This window comes from Plenodomus lingam, assembly GCF_022343315.1.
Source record: "Plenodomus lingam strain CAN1 chromosome Unknown scaffold_20, whole genome shotgun sequence".
Lineage (NCBI taxonomy): Eukaryota > Fungi > Ascomycota > Dothideomycetes > Pleosporales > Leptosphaeriaceae > Plenodomus > Plenodomus lingam.
In genome coordinates, this window is record NW_027093974.1 from 1,025,949 (window position 1) to 1,045,032 (window position 19,084).

A 19,084-nucleotide genomic window follows, 5' to 3' on the forward strand; every position below is an offset into this window, starting at 1 on the left:
GTAAATACTACAAAACTAGCTTGATACGCGCGGTAAATCTGCGCTACTTGCTTTTGCTACTGTAAAGTCTGGGCTATTGCCTATTGGAATAAGATTATTCTTTCTTGCTCACGCTTCTTCCACCTTGTTTAACACCAACTACCATCTTTTACATGATGGATGGGAATGATTAGGTCGCGATCCTCGGTGATCAAGATATATTTTTGTTGATCGCTAGAAATGCCATATGCCCTTGCGTAATGCTGCTAATCAACCCATGCTACAGGAGATGCATCATTTGGGATACAGTCCAAAGAACCATTACATACATGCAGCCGTCGTTGACCCCATCGCCTAGCTCATACAAGTTATGGCTGTATGCATATCCGCATAACCCTTCCAGGTCTCAAAGTTGGGCTCCTCGCCTTGTCCAATTCAAATACAGCAAGACTGCGGGTAGAGTGCTTTGAGAAGCTTGATTTAGGGTCGGCCTTGTCAATGGGCGGATCCGCATCTAAAGCGTATCGTATAAAAGGAGCAGTATCAGAGTTTATAAATGTGGTGCCGTCGTTCTGAATACAATTGGAGCATAGGAAGGTATACGTCCAATGAGTACTGTTAACGTATGTTCCATTCGCAATAGCACCTTGGGCAAAAGTTCCAGTAGTTACTGCGGGAGAGCTGTGCGTGCTGTATGTCACGTCAGCTTGAGTCTGCAAGTTTGACTCCCATAGTGGAAGACTGGACTGACGCGGTCATTCTGAAGCTTCTAACGATCGTTTGCGCATTGGGCCACGCCACGATCAATAGTTTATTAATCATGCTACCCGCAAGGCTAACTCCACTCCATCTTGTCCCTTTGCCACCGATAGTCGCGATCAAGTCCGAGTTTCCAGTGCTGTTCATGGGAAGTGCAAGGCCGAAGAAGAATCCGCTGGTATGAAAAAGGGTGTTGAAAGTGATGCCGGACGGAGCTGGCGTCTGCGCAACGGCGACAGAGGCCAGAAAGCTGAGGAGTGGTGTAAAGATTCTCATGATTGATGCTCGCAGACTGAATTTCCGTGACCTTGCTGGACTCTTGTTTCGTTGCCGTGAAGAATTTTATACAGTATTCCAGCTTTTGTGTGGCTTGTTAAGTGAATGATGATACAAACAGCGCATATACACACTAGCCAACGTAGGTAATTCGTTTGCACGTCTGCATGTCAAGATATTACAACACATGCCGAACCTATCACCGTCTCCCAAATAGTGGGACTGCTTCCTATTTCACAGCTAATCGCTTTGATGCAACTGCTACCTAATTGTTAGTAACCTGAAACACCTAGATAAAGATCGGATGAAGCCACACGACCCTTCATGGTTTCTTAATACCCTGTTAGAAACGTCGACAAGCCCAGTGATATTTATATCAAAAATTAACTAATATAAGAAACATTACGGCGATCTGCCATGTACTATAATTCTTAAAGGACACTACGGTAAAAAATTCTTTACTGTAGAATAGTACGCTAGGGGTTTACTATATAGGTGTAAACTAACCTCGTGTATACCCGTAAATAGGTTTAAAGTGGTGGTTTACTTTTATTAAAGTAGTAGTTTACTTTTATAGTAGGGGTTTAAATTAAGTATAAAAAGTAGTTTTATTTCTATTATACGCTATAATACCTAACTAAGACTAAAAGGGGTAGAAAAGATTAGCTTTACGCTATACGCACATATGACATAATAATGAGTTATAATATTTTTACTAATAGGAGGTGGTGATAATAGAGGTGGTGATAGAGGTGGTGGAGGTAGTAGAGGTGGTGATAGAGGTGGTGGAGGTGGTGATAGAGGTGGTGGTAGAGGTGGTAGAGGTGGTGGTAGAGGTGGTAGAGGTGGTGAAGAAGATTAAAGAAAGGAGGGGTAAAATACTTAGATAGTTAGTAGGAAACTAGTAGATTAATAGAAGTAGAAGTAAAAGTGGAATACATGGTATAGTAAACCCTATTTAGGTTTACTTCTTCTACCTAAACCACTTCTTAGTCTACTTTAGATAAATATAGCTACTGTAAACCGGTTTTGTACCGTAGTGGGATTGGGCATCATGCTGTACCGGTAAAAAGGGGAGGGTATGGGTAAAAGTTGACAAACCTCGCACAGCAGCAGCCTGCAGACAATTGATCTCCATACGACCCAACGATCCCAGCAAAATATTCAAAGAAAAAAACAGACAATCATTGCGTCGATATACTCATTGCATGACTAACGCGCCATAAAGGGACGCGATAATCGCGGTATCACATGCATATGGTGGCTTAGTCAGAACCCTGAACCAAGGCATTCTCAACAGCAAGATGTCGTCAGAAGCTGCCAATCCCGTGGGTGGCCTCATTTTGCGCATCTTCAAAGGGGATAGCTGTCTTTAGATTGAGACCCCCCCCCCGGACGAGTGTTGGTAGGAATAAACATACCACATATGTTACCGCCGATTTCTGCGACAATGCGATTGACGTACGCTAGCACTGGGCTTGTTGTTGCGAGGTTGTGAGATAAGGACCCTTCATTGCTTTATCTACCTTGCATTGTATGTTCTCCTGTCTGTTAGGCTACTCGATTCTCAGTTGCTATGGCTACAACGGATGCGGTGAAGTATAGCTTCAATGCATCGTTTAGGAAGGTCATGGTTGAGCCTTTCAGGACCACGAAATCACGTGCCAAATCTGTTCCTTCTGCACCCTCAAACACCAGGAATGGAGTCGAAGAGGTAGACCTGCTTCAGTATGGTTCTCTCGATGCAGACAAGAAGACAGTCAGACTACTCGAAATACTTCCAGGGCGAGAATTGGAGCCAATCAGCGCAGAGCTGGGGATTTACGATTTGGATGAAAAACCAGAGTACATTGCATTGTCGTATATGTGGGATCAAGGAGATGGGAAACGGCATATCGAATGCCAGGGTAGCAAAATTGAAGTCACCGAGAATCTTTGGCAGTTTCTGAGACAGTACCGTGCTAGGATGATGGAGAAGCAAGACCAAGAGATGAACCCTTCGAAGCCGCCTCGACTTTGGATCGATGCCATATCTATCAATCAAAGCGATTTGAAAGAGAGAAGCCACCAAGTTTCTCTCATGCGCGACATATACACCAGCGCGGAATCCGTCATCGTCTGGCTCGGTCTGGCGAAAGGCCACGACGAGTTAGCTTTCCTACTCACGCGATATCCCCAACTACTCAAAGTCGAGGAAATGCTAGCAGGGCTAGTGAGTCTGCTCAACAAGCCCTACTGGTCTCGTGTCTGGGTGGTACAAGAAGTCGTGCTCGCGAGACGGGCAGACATGTGGTGCGGTGGGTTCCAGGCCGACTTCAGCACCGTGGAAGCAATCTGGAAGAGAGAAGTCGGGCAGAATAGTCTCTCGAGTACGTCAAGTCGGATCCTGAATACGCTTGGGTATACGCTGTTTCAGAAACGCAAGGCCTTTCGCCAATCCCGGATTTACAAGCGCGAGATCCTCGGACGGCGAAATAGTAAGACTCTGAAAGCTACCTTCCGACTGCGCGACCTCCTGGAGTCTTTTGAGAGTTCGCAGAGTTCGGAACCGTTTGATAAGATTTATGGGTTCCTCGGTGTTGCGTCCAAGGGTCGTGGACAGGCGATTCAGCCGGATTACTCGAAACCTCCTCTTGCGCTTCTCGTCGACGTCCTTGAGAACCAGTGTTACAACAAGCATCGCAAAGATGAAGAAGACGACTACAAGCTCCTCCATCTGCTCAGAAGGACCCTTGGTGTTACGCGTACGCAGCTTGCAAAGTACCTACTGCAGAAGTCGCTCAACGCACAACCCCACATGTACGTCCTTGCTGCATCAGACTTCATGGTCGCATCCATCTCCTGCATCAGCACCATTCAAGATGTCGGCCCATTCGTCGACGAAGCAGAAGCTTTTACAGAAGGTAGCTGGCGAACCACATGGACACGACCAACCATGCACCCACGCTCGCTCTCAAACCAAGACATCCTAGACCTCGGAGACCTGGTCGCGCATCCCGAAACCTCTACTGTGCTGAGCTTCACTGAGCCACATGTACCCGGGGCCCCATACCCAGGGCGAGCAGAGTTACTGCGCCGCAGCATCATAGCCGCATCCACAGAACTGGTAATTCAAGGCCTCATACAACCAACGCCCATGAACTCCCCGACAGCAGCAGACACCCTACCGCTGACCAACAGTATCACCGGAACCAGGAATCTGCGAACCATGTTCACAAACAGCATGCTCCACGCAAGCAACCTCCACACCGCCGCCCGCCCAACCCTCACACGCCGCCACACCGACCACCGTTACGATCGCTACGCCACCTTCGTCGGCACAAACGGCATCACGGGCCTCGCATGCATCAGCGGGGCGTCCGGCAGCTACCAATTCGCAGCCGGTGATCGCATCTGCAGTTTCGCCGGGGTCACGGATTCGAACAATGCGTTCATCGTGCGGGCCGAGGGTGGGGGCAAGTGGGCGATTTCAGGGTTTGCGCGGATTTTGCTGCCGGAGAAGAGGGGCTGGCTGGGAGGGGGTGGGGTGGAGGTGGATAAGGAGGGGGAGCAGGTCATGTGCTTTCATTGTCATCTGACTGATGTTTTGGAGTTGCAGCGGTGTGAGGTGTTGAATGAGGTGCAGATGGAGCGGCTTTTGGTAAATACATTGCGAGGGAGGCAGGATGATGAGGTACATCGGTGTAAGCCAGGGCCGGAGCGATGTGATGTTTTGGAGTTTGGGCTTTGATTATTGATGCTGGTCGTGGAGGTGAAGCAATTGCTACTCCTGGAGAGTATACCTTTCAACCTCACGTGTATTCTTAGACAACGTGAATATTTGTGTATCTTATCTTGGAGAGTACCATGCTGGTGGCTCGACTTGGGGAAACGAAGGCAAACCACATAATTCAAACTCGGCACACTTCACTTTCAACATGTCAGCGTCAATCCTCAAACTAAGCCAGAAAACAATACAATCTGAATTGACCAATGTTGTACACTACACCAGCCAGTCAATCAACCAGCCATTTATACACCTATCCTAAGCCCCTTCCCTTCCCTTGTACCCTCATAACCAGACAAAGGAGGAAATGGATATCAAGCCAAAGTCTGATCGCTCATACCTTCTCCGTTCCCCTCCGCCAAACCAAATTCACCTACATGAAATCTGCTAAAGAAAAAGAAGATATAGATGAAGAACGAAGAAGAATGCGTTCGGTAATCTGTTGCAAAAAAAAAAGCACAAATGCCGTGAAGAAATGAAGAAAGTGAATCATACCCAGGTGGCGACCAAGTAAAACCCCTTTAAACGTACACAAGAAAATTATCCATTGAAAAAAGATAAAAAAAAGGAAAAAACTGCAATTCATTGCCCACGTTCCGCATTATAATCCAATCAAGGCAAATCCCCATACGTTTTCTCACTCTTCCTACTCTTCCAAAACTTCCTACTCTTCTTTTCCTCGGGAGCCACTTTGCCATACGGCACAGGTGGACTCGCATGCCGTGGCGACACCACATCGGGCCCGCTCTCGCGTAAAAAGTCCGCGAGGTCGCTCGTCCCTGTCCTGCTACCACCGCCAGTTCGTACGTCACTTACTGCCGGTGCACGTGCTTGGAGGCGGGGCTTGTATGCGCGAGGTGCACCCGAAGAAACAGAGGATGTGGAAACGGGGCCGAGACCTGGGCCTGTGCCGTTTCGGGTCGTGGTGTTGGAGGAAGAGAGAGAAGTGTTGGAGGAGGCAGCGGCACGGGCTCGAGCAGCAGAGATGGTTTCTTCACTGAGCATAAAGGGCTGTGGTTTGCTGTTGGATGGGGGTTCCGTGCCATTGAGGAAATCCATCAAGCTTTCCTGTTTAGGTGGTTGGGCTGACGGGCCGGCTTGGATAGATGGTGGCAGAGCTGTTAACTGATCGTCATCCTCGTCTTCTTCGTCTGAAATGTCGATAGCGTAGGGATCCTTGACGCGGTGGCGGGTACGTGTAATGGTCGGCTCGTTGGCTGACATGCTACCACTGAGTTGCTGTGGGGCATTCGAGTAAGCCGGCTGAACAACACTAGGTGCGGGAATGAGACCAGTGCGCGAGTTGACAGTAGTTGCCGAGTGCTTAGAGTTCAGAGTCGACGATGTTGATCCAAAAGCCGACTCTACATTACGGCCTCCAAGCATAGTATCAAATTGATCAGAGTCGACAGTGCTCCGGAAGGGTGCAACGTTGCGCGGGATTCTGGGCTGGCCAGCATTTGCGTTAGGAGGTCCTTGTCGTATGAAATCAATCAAATCATTATTGCCGTCACTGAGGCCCGCCGGGCTACGCGGTTCCATGGTGACGCGTGACTTCGTGGAAGAACCATCTGCACGGCTGGATGGTGGGCTTGTGGGACCACTACGGCCAAGGGAGGATGTAGATCCACTCCCATTGACACCAACGAAAGGCTTCACGGGTTTTTCTTGTCCAGGCGATGGTCCGGTAGAGCGGATGAAGTCAGCAAAGTCGCGCAACGACTCATTGTCGACGCGTGCCTCCCTAGCCATCGGTTTCGATACTACCTTTCTGCTTGGCGACGGCTTATGTTTTGCGGCAACTGGGCCTGGTCCTCTGTTCCTAGAAAACGTTCTCCTTGGGAGGTTGCCGGTACCAAAGTGGCCGTCTTCGGCGTTGGCGCGAGGGTACACTGTGATGTTGGAAGGTGGAGAGGAAGGCTTGGGAGGCTCTGCCTTCTTCGCGAGCGGTGTCTTCTGCCACAAATTAGAATGTAGAAAGTGCTAGGGAGGAGCGTGCCTTACGTCAAGAGCTCGCATAGTTTGCGGCGTTAGCGTAAACTTCACCGTGTCTTGCCCCTTTACCAAAGAATCGAACTCGCGCTCTCGATCTTCCTCTGACATGCGTGTACTCAAGCCCCGTGATCGGTGACTTGCGATTGAGTCGCGCCCACTTGATATCGCGGTCGCGCCGTTTGATCTCTTCGCAGAAGAAGACGACGAGGTAACACGCTTCAGTGATGTCTTTTCTGAGAGTGATCTGGCATGAGAAATCACCTGAGAGCGTGGCGAGTCGCTTGAAGTACGCCGGCCCCGGCGTTCAGCAACCGTTCCTGGGCTGTCAGTAGATCTTGGAGGACTACGCGGTGGGCTATTCTTGGTTTGACTGCTCTGCGCAATCGGACTAGGATGAAGAGCGGTCTCAGGTACTTGGGTAGCCTTGCTACTATCGGATTCTTGCAAGGATGGAAGAGACCCATTTCGTGGCGATGCAACAGGTGTTTCCTGTTTGCGAGGTGGTTTGATGTTGCTTTGGGACTGCGAAAAGCTGTCCGTTGTATTGTCATCAGTAGGCGAATGCTTGTTCGTTTGTACGGGCTTTGTGGATTGCACGGATTGCTCAGGTTGTGAAGGGATGGGATCAACTCGGGCAACAGAGCGCTCTGACACGATGGGCTCTGCAACAGGGACAGAACTGCTCTGGGTTGAGAACGGTGTGGGCGCGACCTGTCGAGGAGCAGCTTCTATGTGTCCACCATGTCCAGGAACTCTTCCTTTGGCACGAGGTGACTCGAAAGATGATGTTGACGTAGAGAGGATAGGTACATCTGATGTACGTGCAACACCAATTGCCTTTTGTCCAACCTCTTGATCATCGTCCGAAGACTCATGGTTGAGGTAGGACGCAGCCTTTGGGTCTGGGGTAGAGACAGGAGCTGCTGTCGGGGCTGCTACCTGGGTCTGCTGGGACGAACGACGACTTGAATTTTGCTTGGAAAATGAACGCACGACCCCCGGCGGACCCGGCCTCTCGACCGACATCCTCTTGGAGCGTAGTACCTGAGGTTCGCTTTCATGACCGCCTGTGGCGATATTTTCAGATTGCGCCGCCTCTTTGGCTGTGTCTCCCCCTTGGTCGAGCTCTCGAGTCTGGACAGGTATATTGTGGCTGTTATGCGCACTTGCGCCCATTGCGGCCACTGCTGCTGCCGTTACTGTCGTTGCTGGCGTCACCGCAGTCGTGGCTTTGGAAGAAACGGCTGTCTCTGTAGGGCTCTCCAACTGCTTCTTCGTTGCCTCCCTCTGCCTGTCAACGCTTTCTTCGTCAGCCTCGTCAATGTACGAATCTGCACCTTCCATGCGTTCCATGGGCGTTTCAAAGGGCAAATCGCCGTTCTCCGAGGAAATAGAGGGTGCGGGAGAGGCGTGCGGAGACACAGTAAAAGGTGGGGCAGGGCGCATGGGTAGAGAGAGTGGACGTCTTTTGTTCGAATCTCTGCCACGGGCCAGTGCAGACAAGGGAACATAGACACTCGATGGTCGCGGGGGCCGCTGCACCGGCGTCTCTGAGCCAAGACTGTCGGCATCGTCTTCGAAGGTTTGTGCAAGGCCTGGAACCTCGATTTCGTTGATATCATTGTCGCCTTGGGGGAGGGGAATGTTCGAGGCAATCTCCGTCTCAGTTGGTGGATGCTCTGGTATAGTGCTGTCCTCTTGTATGATGGCATCAATCGTGTCTCGGCTCGCTTTGCGTAGGTGGAGGCTTGAGTAGCTTGAGACAGGACGCACGCCGCGACCAAGCAGCGGGGTCGACGGCGACCGAACGCGCTTCCTCCACGTCCTCCACAGGCGGCCAAGTGCCGAGTTGAGGGCAATCTTCTCAACATGGGGCTCTTCAACGACCAGGCGCTCAATGGCGAGTTCTTGTGGGCGTGCATCCTCGGTCTGCTGCGCGAGCTTCTTCCTCTTGGCGGCCATATGGGCATACGCAGCCGTGCCCGAGATCAGCAGCGACTGCTCAGCGACGTATTCGATGACTGAGGTCAGAAAGATGGCAGAGGCCCACGAGACCAGCGCGGCATCGTCGTCCTCGTCCTCGTCCATGCTGAGGCCGCGCTCCTGCTGCACATATCGCTCCTCGTCCTCGTCCTCGAGCTCGCCCAGGCGAGTGTAGACCATGATGCGCAAGCGGGTGCGCTTCCACACCTTCTCCACGTCCCAATTGGCGACGGTGGCGGTGTCGGCCTTTGGTTGTTGCTGGGACAAGTCGTCATCATCGTCTTCGCCCGCCAGCAGACCATCGAGCTCCTCGTCAGCAGCCTCCATGGCCTCGCGCGCCAGGCGCGGCTTGAGGACTTCGCATATGGCTGGGCGGACGGCGGCCAGCGAGGGGGAGCGCGCCGAGGAGAGAAAGGCGAACAGTAGGTGATCGAGGAAGGCATTCAGCAGGGCGAGCGACGGCTCCGAGAAGACTGCATTTTCGAGTTCTTCGCTGTCAGGGTCCTCCTGGCGCAGTTGCGCATTATGCGCGTCAGTGACGATCTGTGAAGCCACCGAGGCGGCGATGTAGGCGGGTGCGGGCCGGACAGTCGTGGGCATCTGAAAGGTGATGGAGCTGGCCACTGATGGGCGATCGCTGCTGAGGCTGGGCGCTCTGCTCGAGCGCGGCGACATGGTGTTGTTGTGGACGTCGGCCGCGTCCGAGAGCGTGTGGCGGTGCATTGGAGGTTGGGGGTGTAGGTAGACGGCAGCTCTCTCCTTGGAGCGCTGCGTATACTCTTACTGTAGTAGAGAGAGAGAGACACACACACACACTGAGGGCGATAAACCCCTCCCAAAAGCACGCGCGCTCTGGCAGTCAATGGGTGTGCCCCCTCCCCCGTAGTGGCTGTCGCACGCACTGGCAGCAGCTATACCTACACTGGGCCCTGTAGTGCAGACAAAGCGGGACGAATCAAGAGAAAGGGAAGACGGGAGCGCTAGGAGAGAACGACTGCGCGCCAGCCTGGGCAGTGACAAGCCAATTGTGTTACCGTGTTGTGTGAACAGAGCTGGTTTGGAAGATTCACCACCTCTGCCTTTGGATGACGCAGATGAAAGGGAAATAAACGGCCAAGGCAGAAAGTGAATGTCGACGACGACGACGAGGACGACGACGTCGAGAAGGGGGGAAATCCACCTTCTCTCTCAGGGTCGCGGCTCACAAGCGATGAAACCAGCCGAAATGCCTGCGTCGATCAATCATAGCTGGTGTTGACTAGACTACGTTGAGGGCCTGAAACTCGCCGACATGTGCTCGCACCTCATTAGCATCCTTAGCACAACCACACTTCACCAACGAGCACTGCAGCTAGCCGAGGCATGAATCATGGTGGGTGCGCCATCCATCTGCGTGTTTTCTTCCAACGCGTGCATTTTCTAGTCTTGCTGCCACAGCAGCGCGCGGTCGAGGTTGCACACTGCCAGTAGGACTTACTCCACTGTTGTCGCGACGACCAATTCCAAGTACAGTGCAGACTGTTCTTCCCGGTCGGATGCTCATCTGAACGTTTACTCTATAACACTCGACAAGCACGGAATCTGTCCAACAACACCAAGCTATATTTATTTTTATTTAACATCATCCTTCAAACACAGTGGGGGCAGCACAGACTGTCAGAGAAGCAGATGAACTCCAGCATAGCAACATGGACAAAACAGGACAAAACTGTGACTGCTAATTCGCGATGATAGGGTGTATCAAAGCACTTCAAAGTACCATACGCATTCCACTGTCCAATCTTTATAGACATATCCATACTGTCGATACTACCTCTTCCTTGCACACGTGCTGTCAGTGTCAACAGCAGGCCGAGGAAAACGAAAAGGCCCAGAACAAAGGTAATTTCGGCTGAATCCGCCATTGTCATTACGGTGGCGCTGGACAGACACGTCTACAATCTATTGATATGGAACTACTGAGATGATGGATCGTAAGTAAACTTTGTCCAAAGATGATGGCACGACCCTAGGGCATAGTCCCCTACGAACAACAACGGAACCGTGGGCTTAGAGATGGGGCTAGCCTCGATCTGTACGACGACATCGGTCAGGCACGTGCATGCACCTCCTCTCCCGAAGTCGGCCATGGATCTCGCTCTCATTGACATGACAGTAGATCTGAACCAAGTCGAGTCTCCAAGTCTCCAAGTCTCCACCACACGCAATATGCCCGTCACCTTTGCATCTTCTAGCCATGCGAAAACGTAGACGGACGTCAGTCAAACTGGAGCTGCGATAAGGTCAAGCGGGACCTCGGACGGGCGACTCCTTCCGCCTACCGTAGTTAGTCAGCCGACGGTGGTATTGTACCTGCAGTTATCTCAAAATCCGACGCTCCGCTTAGCTTCGCACTAAAGGCTAGCGTTAAACTAAGAACTCCTAAGCTAATAAGATCCTGCTTATATAATCATGTGTAAAGCGTTAGTAGAGTGTCTAAGGAAAAATAGGATATATTTTAGTAGTACTCTAATTTTATAAACCTTACTTTTTATATATTTTTATTAATATTATTAACTATAGTACTACTATTATTACTAAAAGTTTTTATTTTAAAGTAGGTAAGATTTTAAATCTAATAGTATAAATTTTATCTAATATATATAAAGTAGGTATAGTAAACTATAGCACCTATATATATAATTTAAAGTCCTAAGTCTAAAAGTTTTATAGCTATTAATAACCTACCTACTACGCTACTACTACGTCCTCTATAAGCCTAGTAACTATTAGAGCTATTTCCTACACGCTTTAAGATATACCTCTAGAAGTTTAAGCCTAATAGCGTGTTATAATAGTAGGTATTTAGTTATTATTAGTTAGCGCTAGATATAATTATACTAGCTAGACCTACTATAATTAGTATTATAATAGTTAGCCCTACTAAAGATATAAAAACTTTAGGGTTACTTATAAACTCCTTATCTAACTATAGCTTATTATAGTTAGATATATTACTATTACTAGGCTATTAATAAACTCCTAGAAACTCCTAGAAACTTCTAGGAACTCCTATAAACTCCTATAAACTCCTATAAACTCCTAGGGACTCCTATAAACTCCTAGGGACTCCTATAAACTCTTAGGAACTCCTATAAACTCCTAGGAACTCCTATAAACTCTTATAAATTTCTATAAACTCCTATAAACTCCTAGGCTAACTAAGGTTTAAGTTACTTACTACTATAGGCTAGAAGAAGGGGAAAGTAGTAAGTAGGAGGAAGGGAGACCTAAGGATAAAGTAGAGTAAGATTACTATTACTACTATAAACTACGTAGCTATAGCTTAGATAGAAACTTGCTAGGATAATAATAACTTACTATAGTAATTTATTAATAATATTCCTAGTATACCTCTAGTTAACCTACTATATATTATTAACTTTACTTATTAACCTATAAATATTAGTATATAAGAAGAGGTTATCTATATATCTCTATAGGTAATACTATTATATAATAAATCTTGCCTATACTTTCCTTAGGATTAATAAGTCTAGATATTATAGAGGTTAATATATAGTAGGGGCAATATATTATTAATTACTTATACTAGTTTTAGTAAGAGCTTAATCTTCTACGCTTATTTAATCTTAACGCGTAAGGTTACCCTATAGCTAATACCTTTATTAAAGCTTAAAGATAAGTAACTTATTAATATTAGCGTGTTTCCTAGAGCTATACCTTACCTAGTTAATATAAGGACTTATTCTATAAAGTATTATATTTTATTAAAGGTCTAGTATAGTAACTTTACGCACGTTTTAATAGGATTAGAATAGGCTTCTAGTTAAGCTTTCTATTAGGTATTAAGGGATCCTTTATTCTAGGAGTAGGTTAGTCTTATTACTATTAATAAGTACTATCTAGTATTATAATAGGTAACCTTTTACCTAGTATTTATATTATTTAGCTAGCTATAGACTATATTATATCTAGATATTATATAGTTTAGGTGCTCTACTACCCTTAATAATAAAGAGAAGTAGAAGGTATTACTAACTATAGGTTTCTAATCTATTAGTAATACTATATATTAAACTACTATTATTTAGATATTAGTAAACTAACTAGATATATTACTAGTAGTAGTACCTATCCCTTAAGGAAAGTTAATATCTTAGGATAGCCTATATTTCCTATTAGTAGACACTATCTATAAAGGAGTAGCAACGCTGCAATAGATACCTAAGATAATTATCTTTATTAATAGGATTACGTCTATCTACTTAGCTATAGCTTAGGCTATAGATATACTATTATAGTTAAGTAATTAGTATAGCCCTTATCTAACTACTACTAGGTATAGTATCCTTAATATTATTAGTATATATACTACTTAGGTAGCCTTATATAACTAGGATACTACTTACTAAGAGTTTTTAAAGTCCTCTTCTAATATTAGGATTATATTTGCTATAACTACTTTAGGCCTTAGGATTAATTTTAGAGATGTTAAGCAAGTTATTATATAGAAGATCCTAATAACTAAAAGTCTAGGGGATATATAGTAATAACTTAGTTAAGGGGGGAGAGCTATTAGCTATACTAGTCTATTAGTTATTATACTACTATATTAGCTATTTAACTCTAAGGAGTAATATAAGTCTATAGGTAGTAATATTAGTTAAGATATAAAGAGTTCTTAGTAGGGTTTTATAATTCTAAAGTAGGCTACTTAGAACTAATTACTATATAATAGGGCGTTAATATAGTCTATATAGTTATAGTTATAGTTATAGTTATAGTCTTTAATAACACTAGGTAATATAGTTATTATAGATAATAATATATTATAAGAGGTCCTATTAAGCTAAGATACTAAGGTAGATAGTAGTAGCTAATATATAAAGTTCTAGATAAAACTAGAAATAGAATCCTATAACTAGACTAACCACTCTATCCTAAGTATAGTAAATAGCTCTTATTATTAGAAGGAGTTCTTATTTAAGCTTAGGGAGCATAAACTACTAGTATCTAATAGGTATATTATACTAAAGGAATATTATTATTTAGTATATAACCTAGACCTACTTCTAGATATTACTTACCTACGTAAGCGTCCTAAGCTATTAGTTTCTCCTAGGACAGGATTATATAAAGCGTTTATTAAGGCTTTATTCTATTATTTTATAGCTTATAGAGCGCAGGCTTATTTTAGTATAGCTAAGACCTAATTTCTAATAATAGGTTTAGTATATATAAACTACGCTATAATACTTACACTTATATATAAGTATATAGTAAAGTATTATTAGAGTATAAATACTAATATTATTAGTATTATAGACTTTAATTATCTATATAATATAGTACTAGAGTTAAGAGTATAGGACTTTTATAAAATAGAAGGAGTTATATTAGTAGATATATTAAAGTAGATTCTTAAGGAGGATCTTGTAGTATTTGTATCCTATTCTAATATAATATAGGTATAGCAAGACTAGTAGAAAGAGTAGTAATTATCCTAGGATTCTAGTATATTAGGCTAGGGTAATATAGCTATAAATATAGATAACGCACTAGCCTTATAAGTTACTAAACGTAATTATAATCTATCTAAGCGCGCCCCTGTATCTATTCTACGTTAGTGCGTAATAACTTTAGTCTTAGATTAGGGATTACTAGTATATCTACCCCTATCTTACGCTACCTATATACTATTATATAGCTAACGCCTATATAGTTAGACTCCTTTATATAAGCGCTAACTAAATTAGATACTATAAATACTTAAATAGTTAAAAGGGGCGCTTACTTATACTCCTTAGTTATCCTAGGGGAGGATATAAACGTTAATAGATAAGGGTAAAGAGAATTATTATTAGTGTCTACTTATCTTATTCTAAGAGTAGTAATTATAGCCCTAGATAGCGTATAATTATTAGTCTTTTAGTTTAGGAAAGTAGTAGGAGTTTATAAAAGTCTATAGGAGTATATAGGAGTCTATAGGAGTCTATAGGAGTTTATAGGAGTCTATAGGAGTCTCTAGGAATTTTTTAGGAGTATAGTAAAGCTATTATAATAGGCCTAGGAGTCTATAGGAGTTTTTTAGTATAGTTAGTATTATATAGTAGTATATATTATATATTATAGATTATTATATTATAGTAATAGTAAGTTACTATTTAGTTAGTTAGCTATTACTAAGGTAAGAAATATAATCTTAGTTATCTTAACTATTATCCTTACTACTTACTCTTACTCTAAATCTTAAACCTAACTACTACTACTACTACTATTACTACTATACCTACTACTCCTACTACTACTACTCTTTGCGGTAATATCTACTATAATAAGGACGCCCTCCTTTAGGAGGTAGCTAGACTAGTGTAACAAGGCTAGGCTAAAATAGCTAGCGCTTACTAGATGCCTAGGCTAGACTTGAACAAGGTTCATGGGTTGGCGCTAGGGTCTAGCACTATTATCTTAGGCTAAGCTTAGCTAAGATATATATATTATACTATGCGAGGATTACTTAGCGTAAGTATTCTCGTGCGTACCTTTTGGACTATGGCCGAATTAGTACAGACAGGGGAGATGACGTAGTATTCATTTCATAGGTAGGGCGCCTACCTTGTTACAACTAGAGTAGAGCAAGTTACGCTTAGGGCGCCTTTACTAGTATAACTATATATTATATTAGCTTTGTTAACTATAATACTAACTATCCTAGTGCCCCCCCTTATTATTAGGTTCTTACGCCCCCCCTCCTCTCCTTAGTCCCCTCTACGTCTACTACCTATAGCTCTTTTAGCCTATTATAGTATCTATTATAAAGCGTAATACCTATATATACTATAGCTTCTATATCTAGGGTAGCTAAATCCCTTTATAATATTAGTTTCTAACCTTCCCTAGTTATCTTAAGTACCTATATAGGGAAAGGAGCTAGGTATTTAGGATAGACTAGTATTACAAGGGAGGGCCCCTTATATATATTAGAATACAAGTCTAGGTATAGGAGATTTAAGGTTATCCCTACTACCTATATATTTCTTTGCTAGGTAGGTTTAAATCCTAGTAATAGGTAGAGTGTAGGCTCTTATTAAAATAGGTATAGTAGCACCTACTTAAGGAGGGTTTATAGATAGTATCTTACTATTTATACTATATATATTATATATTAGTATATACTAGACTTATTATATAATAATACTACCTATACTATAGTCTATATATATTATAATTAAGATATAATAGTAAATTATAATAGTAAAGTAAACCTATATACTTAGTTAGTTATACTATATAATATAACCTTAACGCCTTAACTTTAACTTACTACTAATACTACTAATACTACTAATATTACTAGCACTACTAATACTACTAACACTACTAATACTACTAATATATTCTCCCTTGCGTAGTTCTACCGCGCCTACTACGCTAACTTCCCTATAGCTAAGGGGATAGTTATTACTACTACTACTACCCTCCCCCCTTACACTACGCGTTTAGGTTAGGTATTCTAGGTTAAGTATAGTATAATACTTTAATATTAGAAGTTATATAAGAAAGATAGATACTAACACTAGTATAGCCCCCCCTCTACTACTACTACTACTACTACTACCACTACTACTACTACTACTACTACTACTGCCGCCCCCACCACTGCCGCTAACGCCGCCGCCGCCGCCGCTCCTGCTACTGCTACTACTGCCCCTACTACCCCTATCCCTACCCCTACCACTCCTACTACTACTATAGATAAAGACAATAATAATAATAATAATAATAGGGGGGTTTAGCCCTAGTTTTTTAGGCAAGATAAAGATAAGGAGGAGGGACTAGTAGGCCTCTATATCCTATCCTCCCCCCTACCCCTTACTCCCTTACCCCCTTTATTACTTTTTAGTAGTTCTTTACCTATAGCGTATAGGAGTAGGTTAAGGTAAGAAGGTAGCGTTAAATAGGAGGAGGAGATAGAGAGGATAGAGGAGATAGAGTAAAGGGAGGAGGAGGTAAAGTAGAGGGAGGAGGAGGTAGAGGATATAGACTAGGTTTTCTCCTATCCCCCTATACTATATATTACTATATTATATAGTAAGTTCTAATATACTAACGTGTAATAGTAGCCCTATAGCTAGTACTACTCCCCTTATTCCTAGTAGCCCTAGTAGGTTATATATAAAGGTTAGTAATAGCTTAAAAGAGGGCTATAACCTTATATAGTATACGCGCTTAGATTAGATTACCTAGATATATACTAGTTATAAGCGCTCTAACTACTAGTATTATATTAGAGAGGGGCTTTAGTATTATATCTTAGAGGAGTTATACTAGGCATATACGCCTAAGAATAAGGCTATTATAGAATATTATAGCTATATTATAGAGTTAGTGCTAGGTAAGTAGTATTTTAGTAATTAGTAATACTAGACTTATTAGGATAATAACTAGAAGTACTAGGTTTACTATAATAATACTTTTAAGTATATAAAGTATATATCTTAAACCTATACCTAGTGCTTGTGAAGGGCTTGGGCTTATGCCTAAGCCTGGGTCTAACACAAGACGGACCGAGTCCCACACCACTACTAAGCGAACACACTGGACACCTATATAAAAGGCGTGGAGGGCTTACCTCTCCTTTAAGATACTAAATACTATTATCAACGCTCATTGCATTCTCCCTTGAGGCCAGTCCATAACAGTGCTACTCTTACTTAAAGAAGTGTTCCCTTAGAATAAGGGCTACGCCTATAAAGTAGACTAGGTCTAGTAATAACTAGTCTCCTAGAAAATAGTAACTACTTCCTAAAGTATAGCTATTATTAAACTAGGGTTTCTAGTAGAGTTATATAAGGGTGTAGTACTAGGGCGTATTATTCCTTATAGTATTAGCTTTAAACCTTCCCTAGTTAGTTTAAGTACCTATATAAGGAAAGAAGCTAGGTATTTAGGGTAGGCTAGTATTATAGGTATATTATAAACTAGTACTATAGCTAGCTTATCTATAGGCGTATAGAAAGTTAGTAGATAGGTAGGGATTTAATAGAATAAAATACGTAGAGACTATCTTAAATAAACCTCTTTAATTATTAATATAATAATTATACTATAATAGTATAAACCTAGTTACTTAACTAGCTAGGGAGTTCCTAGGAGTTTATAGGAGTTTATAGGAGTTTATAGGAGTTTATAGGAGTTTATAGGAGTTTATAGGAGTTTATAGGAGTTTATAGGAGTTTATAGGAGTTTATAGGAGTTTATAGGAGTTTATAGGAGTTTATAGGAGTTTATAGGAGTTTATAGGAGTCTATAGGAGTTTATAGGATCTTATAGAATAATAGTAGTATAGGATAATAGTAGTATAGGATAATAGTAGTATAGGATAATAGTAGTACAGGGTATTAATAGTATAGGACTGCTTAATAGTTGCAATAATAAGGGGGCAGCGATAGTATAGGATAGTAACAATAGGAGTTAATAAGGTAGTAGAGATAGCGGGCTTATTTTCTAAGACACATAATCTTAATAGGGTGCGCTCTAATAGGTTAAGTATATTATAATTAGACCTAATAGCAACCCTAACTATATAATTATAATAGGAACTAAAAGTTAATATACTACTAGTAGCTAATACTATTCTAGGATAATAAGGTATAAAAATATTATTTTAGCTATACTACACTAATTATATCTATATATCCGCTATACCCCTATAAATACTACTAATATCTATAGTAGGATTATTAATAATATTATAACTACTATATATAACCTCTATATAGGTAGCTATATCTATAAACTCTAGCGTATTAATGTTAGAATTATTAGTAACAAGAGGGATAAAAGTTTAGGTTAACTACCTAGTATACTAACTATTAAACTACGCAACCTTCTCCTTAAGTATATCTATACCTACCTAAAAGATATTAAGTAAATTAAATATATCTATCTTATTAACCTTAGATTTATCCCTACTATTACTATAACTACTACTATATATTACCTATATAAGGAGAAATATATTATCTAGCGCCTAAGTAGTAGTATATAATAAGGATATAGCCTTACTATAGAGATGTTTAAAGTATTCCTATATATCCTAAAGCTAAGTATTATAAAGCATAGCCTATTAGAATACTATACTAATATTATAGGTAGAGTTTTTATTATTATAAAGGTCTAGCTTATAGTTATAGTTTAAGTGCTCTAGTGTAAGGTTAATTAGCTTAAATAACCTAGCTTGTCTACTCTAATTAATAAGGCTAGATAATAGGAAGGCCCTCTATAGGGCTAGCAAGTTAGTAGATAATAAGTGCTACTAAT

General features: G+C 42.8%; 3 protein-coding genes across 3 annotated transcripts; 1 reads left to right on the forward strand and 2 right to left on the reverse strand.

Annotated features, from left to right (window-relative positions):
• Positions 1–347: 347 nt before the first annotated feature.
• On the reverse strand, positions 348–1,014 carry IAQ61_011331 (uncharacterized protein; the record flags this gene model as incomplete). The annotated part of the gene is made up of 2 exons (XM_003843830.1): positions 348–669; positions 731–1,014. 2 exons carry the CDS (start codon positions 1,012–1,014, stop codon positions 348–350), a joined length of 606 nt encoding a protein of 201 aa, XP_003843878.1.
• Positions 1,015–2,590: 1,576 nt separating this feature from the next.
• IAQ61_011332 (uncharacterized protein) lies at positions 2,591–4,744 on the forward strand (the record flags this gene model as incomplete). The annotated part of the gene is made up of 1 exon (XM_003843831.1): positions 2,591–4,744. The coding sequence occupies one exon, from the start codon at positions 2,591–2,593 to the stop codon at positions 4,742–4,744; it is 2,154 nt and encodes a 717-aa protein (XP_003843879.1).
• Positions 4,745–5,022: 278 nt separating this feature from the next.
• Positions 5,023–10,002, reverse strand: IAQ61_011333 (uncharacterized protein). Its single transcript, XM_003843832.2, has 2 exons — positions 6,785–10,002; positions 5,023–6,736 (listed from the first exon to the last, which is right to left on the reverse strand). The coding sequence occupies exons 1-2, from the start codon at positions 9,479–9,481 to the stop codon at positions 5,393–5,395; spliced, it is 4,041 nt and encodes a 1,346-aa protein (XP_003843880.2). The 5' UTR covers positions 9,482–10,002; the 3' UTR covers positions 5,023–5,392.
• Positions 10,003–19,084: the final 9,082 nt, after the last annotated feature.

What these genes read in the sequence shown, in the direction of transcription:
- IAQ61_011333 (XM_003843832.2), bottom strand. Translation starts at nt 9,481, where the DNA reads ATGCACCGCCACACGCTCTCGGACGCGGCCGACGTCCACAACAACACC. An exon ending in AAACTATGCGAGCTCTTGAC is followed by an intron (nt 6,737 to 6,784) that starts GTAAGGCACGCT and finishes AATTTGTGGCAG; the next exon opens with AAGACACCGCTCGCGAAGAA.